The sequence below is a fragment of the Pezoporus occidentalis genome, unplaced genomic scaffold (genome assembly GCF_034315485.1).
Source record: "Pezoporus occidentalis ecotype Australia unplaced genomic scaffold, CSIRO_AGI_Poc_V1 ctg3098, whole genome shotgun sequence".
Lineage (NCBI taxonomy): Eukaryota > Metazoa > Chordata > Aves > Psittaciformes > Psittacidae > Pezoporus > Pezoporus occidentalis.
The window spans coordinates 1-4,651 of NW_026915050.1; the positions used below are offsets into that span (position 1 = coordinate 1).

General features: G+C 63.5%; 2 protein-coding genes across 2 annotated transcripts; one reads left to right on the forward strand and one right to left on the reverse strand.

Moving 5' to 3' along the window:
- Positions 1 to 134: 134 nt before the first annotated feature.
- Positions 135 to 2,646, reverse strand: LOC134168328 (coiled-coil domain-containing protein 183-like). The gene is made up of 6 exons (XM_062627858.1): positions 2,320 to 2,646; positions 2,018 to 2,140; positions 1,484 to 1,612; positions 1,284 to 1,344; positions 1,103 to 1,203; positions 135 to 816 (listed from the first exon to the last, which is right to left on the reverse strand). Exons 1-6 carry the CDS (start codon positions 2,644 to 2,646, stop codon positions 391 to 393), a joined length of 1,167 nt encoding a protein of 388 aa, XP_062483842.1. The 3' UTR covers positions 135 to 390.
- Positions 2,647 to 2,817: 171 nt separating this feature from the next.
- LOC134168329 (coiled-coil domain-containing protein 183-like) lies at positions 2,818 to 4,624 on the forward strand (the record flags this gene model as incomplete). Its single annotated transcript, XM_062627859.1, has 6 exons — positions 2,818 to 2,940; positions 3,081 to 3,141; positions 3,222 to 3,322; positions 3,609 to 3,838; positions 4,160 to 4,319; positions 4,460 to 4,624. Coding segments are annotated over exons 1-6 (840 nt in total), but the record flags the coding sequence as incomplete, so codon positions are not given.
- Positions 4,625 to 4,651: the final 27 nt, after the last annotated feature.

The following is a 4,651-nucleotide window of genomic DNA, read 5'->3' on the forward strand; positions in this document are numbered from 1 at the left end:
AGGAGCCCCTTGGGGTGATGGTCGCTGCACCAAGTGTCACCACACGGTGCCGTTGCAGCACCAAGCAGAGCCTGGGCTCTGCTCAGCCCAGCGTTGGGCGGGTACCTGGCCAGGCACGGTGATGCCCCGCAGCCGGACGAAGAGGTTGTCAAGTGCGTTTTCAAAGTCCAGCAGCGTCTCCTGGCTCCTCAGCAGCTGGGCTCGCCCCTGTTCCAGCCGAGCCTCTTCCCGCTGCAGCCTCGTCCTCAGCTCCTCCACCAGCCCCCTGGAGCCAACCACGGTCACATCCATACAACGGCACAGGGGTGCAGACACCCCAAAGCTGTTGCAAAAGCTGCTGCCCAGCTTCTCCCCTGCCCCCAAGCGCAGAGCAGAGACGCTGCCTGCAACTCAAGCCCACGCTGCTGCTGCTCCCACTTCCCATGCCAGGCAAGGAGCAAGGCTCCTCCTGCTGCCAGCGCAGGAGCTTTGCGTGCTCTGCCAGCACCAGAGCTGGGGCAGCACTCTGCTCAGAAAGCCTCCCAGTGCGGGAGGGGTGGGCAGCCGCAGGGTGACAAAGGAAGGGCTGCCCTCTTGGGACACCTGCCATGCACATGTCCCCCTGCCCCTAAGGGTGCCGGCCCCTTTGGCATGAGTGTCCGGAGGCCAGCAGCACCTGCTTGTGTCTGGGGGCCGGCGAAACTTCAGCTCATCGCGCTGCATCTCCAGCTCCTTCACTGTCTTCTCCAGCTCCTGCTTCTTCTCCTTGCACCTTGTGAGGTAGTGCTCGATTTCCAGCAGGGACTTCTGCTGTGCCTGGAGCCTGACGGGGATGTCCTGGCCGGGGGAGAGCACAGGGACTCAGCCCAGGGCACTCCTGCAGGGTACAGGATCTGGGCCGTGCTCCTGGGGAGGTTTCTGCACCAGGAACCACAGGAAGCACTGCAAGTTGATGGCGTGGAGCAAAGCAGTTCCAGCCCTGCCTGTACAAGAGGGGCCCTGGGGGGCTCTGGGGGCAGAGGAGAGCAGATAACCCTGCCATGGAACAAGGTGAGCAGACAAGGCTCAGCTCCCTGGGGCTGGAGCAGCCCCAGCTTCTACCAGAGACGGCTTTTCACCTCACCCAGAGGCGGGAGCACTGCACCACATCCTTGGCCTTCTCCATCTTCTCCCTCACGTAGGCCTCCCGCTGCAGCTGGGACTTGGTGGCCTCCAGTTTGGCAGCTGCGGTGGAAAGGTTGTGGCAGGGAAGGATGCCTGCGGCTGCGCCTGCATCCGCCCCCTGCACCCTGACAGGCACTCACCCACCACTGGGTCCTCTGCGGGCAGGCGCAGGAAGTCCCTGCTGAGGTCACGCTTGGCTCGCTGCAAGGATGTTCATCGTCACCCCTGAGCTGCTGGCACCCTGGGGGAGCTGGCCCTGCAGCCCCTCACCCATGGCAGGCTGGGCACTGATGCCCGCCCTATGCCTGCAACCCTCCTGTGCCGGGGCCCCCCAGCTCACCATTTTCAGAGCCCTTTCTTTTGCTTCCTTGAGCCAGCCTCCGTCTGTGGGCTCTTTCTGAGCAGCCTGGGTGCGGAGCCTGAGCTCCCTCTCTGCAAGGACCTGGGTTTTCGTCCTGACCATGTGCTCCTGGAGAAGAGCAGAGCAGAGAAGAGCAGAGCAGAAGAGAAGTGGCTCCCAAAGCTCCAGCGGACCTCTGTGAGCTTCTAAGCCTGGCATGGCCAGCATCAAAAGTGCCACCCCCTACCCCCTGTAAACAGCCTGGGAAGGAAAGCCAGCAAGGCCAGCTAGAGGATGGAGAACGCCACCTTCCCCGTGGCCAGGGCTTCAGGCAGCTGTCCCCAGCTCAGGGCAGCCTGGCCCAAGAGCCAGACACAGGAGGAGCTATGGAGGCATCTGGGTGCTGCGGGGAAGCCAAGCTCAGTCTTGCTTTTTCTTGAAGGAAGGAAGACTCAGCAGCACGGCCATCTGGTGCCATGTGTGGGCTCTGGAGGGCAGGAAAGCACCCCGAGGTGCCCTGGACGATGGTCTCACCTTGGCTCCACGAACAGCTCTGAGCCCACGCGAGGCCATGAGCTCCATGTCTTCCACCTCCCTATGCTGCAGCTCGGCCATCTCACTCAGGAGGTCCAGGTGCAGAGGCAGGTGGGCCAGCTCCTGGGACACGGGGAGCCACAGCCCACTGAGTCCCAGGGGTGCCTTGTGCTGGGACAGAAGGTGGAGGGGAGCAGGAGGACCTCCTGCAGGAGGGTGTCCCACCAGCACAGCCCCTTGGGCCCTTCAGTGCCTTTGCAGGGGGAGCGGGTGAGGCAACGGCACGGTGAGGATGAGCTCACCTTCCTCAGGGCATCCCGCACCGCCACGTACAGGGCAGTCACCTTCTGCCCAGCGCGGACTTTTGTTTGTATCTTCTCTATGTTGCCCTCCAGGGTACGAACCACCTGGGGCAGAGAAGGTTGGAGACAAGGGGTGAGCCCATCTACTGAGACCAGTGCCCACCCAGGGGGGCAGGGTTGACTGAAACCCCCCACGGGTGTGCTTGGCTTCCCCGCAGCACCCAGATGCCTCCATAGCTCCTCCTGTGTCTGGCTCTTGGGCCAGGCTGCCCTGAGCTGGGGACAGCTGCCTGAAGCCCTGGCCACGGGGAAGGTGGCGTTCTCCATCCTCTAGCTGGCCTTGCTCGCTTTCCTTCCCAGGCTGTTTACAGGGGGTAGGGGGTGGCACTTTTGATGCTGGCCATGCCAGGCTTAGAAGCTCACAGAGGTCCGCTGGAGCTTTGGGAGCCACTTCTCTTCTGCTCTGCTCTTCTCTGCTCTGCTCTTCTCCAGGAGCACATGGTCAGGACGAAAACCCAGGTCCTTGCAGAGAGGGAGCTCAGGCTCCGCACCCAGGCTGCTCAGAAAGAGCCCACAGACGGAGGCTGGCTCAAGGAAGCAAAAGAAAGGGCTCTGAAAATGGTGAGCTGGGGGGCCCCGGCACAGGCAGGGTTGCAGGCATAGGGCGGGCATCAGTGCCCAGCCTGCCATGGGTGAGGGGCTGCAGGGCCAGCTCCCCCAGGGTGCCAGCAGCTCAGGGGTGACGATGAACATCCTTGCAGCGAGCCAAGCGTGACCTCAGCAGGGACTTCCTGCGCCTGCCCGCAGAGGACCCAGTGGTGGGTGAGTGCCTGTCAGGGTGCAGGGGGCGGATGCAGGCGCAGCCGCAGGCATCCTTCCCTGCCACAACCTTTCCACCGCAGCTGCCAAACTGGAGGCCACCAAGTCCCAGCTGCAGCGGGAGGCCTACGTGAGGGAGAAGATGGAGAAGGCCAAGGATGTGGTGCAGTGCTCCCGCCTCTGGGTGAGGTGAAAAGCCGTCTCTGGTAGAAGCTGGGGCTGCTCCAGCCCCAGGGAGCTGAGCCTTGTCTGCTCACCTTGTTCCATGGCAGGGTTATCTGCTCTCCTCTGCCCCCAGAGCCCCCCAGGGCCCCTCTTGTACAGGCAGGGCTGGAACTGCTTTGCTCCACGCCATCAACTTGCAGTGCTTCCTGTGGTTCCTGGTGCAGAAACCTCCCCAGGAGCACGGCCCAGATCCTGTACCCTGCAGGAGTGCCCTGGGCTGAGTCCCTGTGCTCTCCCCCGGCCAGGACATCCCCGTCAGGCTCCAGGCACAGCAGAAGTCCCTGCTGGAAATGGAGCACTACCTCACAAGGTGCAAGGAGAAGAAGCAGGAGCTGGAGAAGACAGTGAAGGAGCTGGAGATGCAGCGCGATGAGCTGAAGTTTCGCCGGCCCCCAGACACAAGCAGGTGCTGCTGGCCTCCGGACACTCATGCCAAAGGGGCCGGCACCCTTAGGGGCAGGGGGACATGTGCATGGCAGGTGTCCCAAGAGGGCAGCCCTTCCTTTGTCACCCTGCGGCTGCCCACCCCTCCCGCACTGGGAGGCTTTCTGAGCAGAGTGCTGCCCCAGCTCTGGTGCTGGCAGAGCACGCAAAGCTCCTGCGCTGGCAGCAGGAGGAGCCTTGCTCCTTGCCTGGCATGGGAAGTGGGAGCAGCAGCAGCGTGGGCTTGAGTTGCAGGCAGCGTCTCTGCTCTGCGCTTGGGGGCAGGGGAGAAGCTGGGCAGCAGCTTTTGCAACAGCTTTGGGGTGTCTGCACCCCTGTGCCGTTGTATGGATGTGACCGTGGTTGGCTCCAGGGGGCTGGTGGAGGAGCTGAGGACGAGGCTGCAGCGGGAAGAGGCTCGGCTGGAACAGGGGCGAGCCCAGCTGCTGAGGAGCCAGGAGACGCTGCTGGACTTTGAAAACGCACTTGACAACCTCTTCGTCCGGCTGCGGGGCATCACCGTGCCTGGCCAGGTACCCGCCCAACGCTGGGCTGAGCAGAGCCCAGGCTCTGCTTGGTGCTGCAACGGCACCGTGTGGTGACACTTGGTGCAGCGACCATCACCCCAAGGGGCTCCTTCTCCCCACCAAGGCTCTTCCCTCTCTGACTCCAGGAGCATCCTGTCAAGGCCATGGCAGTGGACGAGAAGCTCCAGCAGTGTGAGCAGAAGCTGCAGTACCTGGTGCAGCGGGTGGCTCACCTGCCCCCCTCCAGCCACAGCGAGGACGATGAGGTGCACGGCGGCTCCATCCCTGCTGCGCTCTTTCCCGGGTGGCCCGTGCCAAGCCATCCTCCCAGCTGGAGG

Bases quoted from the DNA above. Each gene is read 5' to 3' on its own strand.
- LOC134168328 (XM_062627858.1), bottom strand. From the start codon at position 2,646: ATGGAGAACGCCACCTTCCCCGTGGCCAGGGCTTCAGGCAGCTGTCCC. The intron at 2,141-2,319 runs GTGAGCTCATCC...CCCGTGTCCCAG, and splicing joins TGCGGGATGCCCTGAGGAAG to GAGCTGGCCCACCTGCCTCT. The intron at 1,345-1,483 runs GTGAGCTGGGGG...ACATCCTTGCAG, and splicing joins AAGAAAGGGCTCTGAAAATG to CGAGCCAAGCGTGACCTCAG.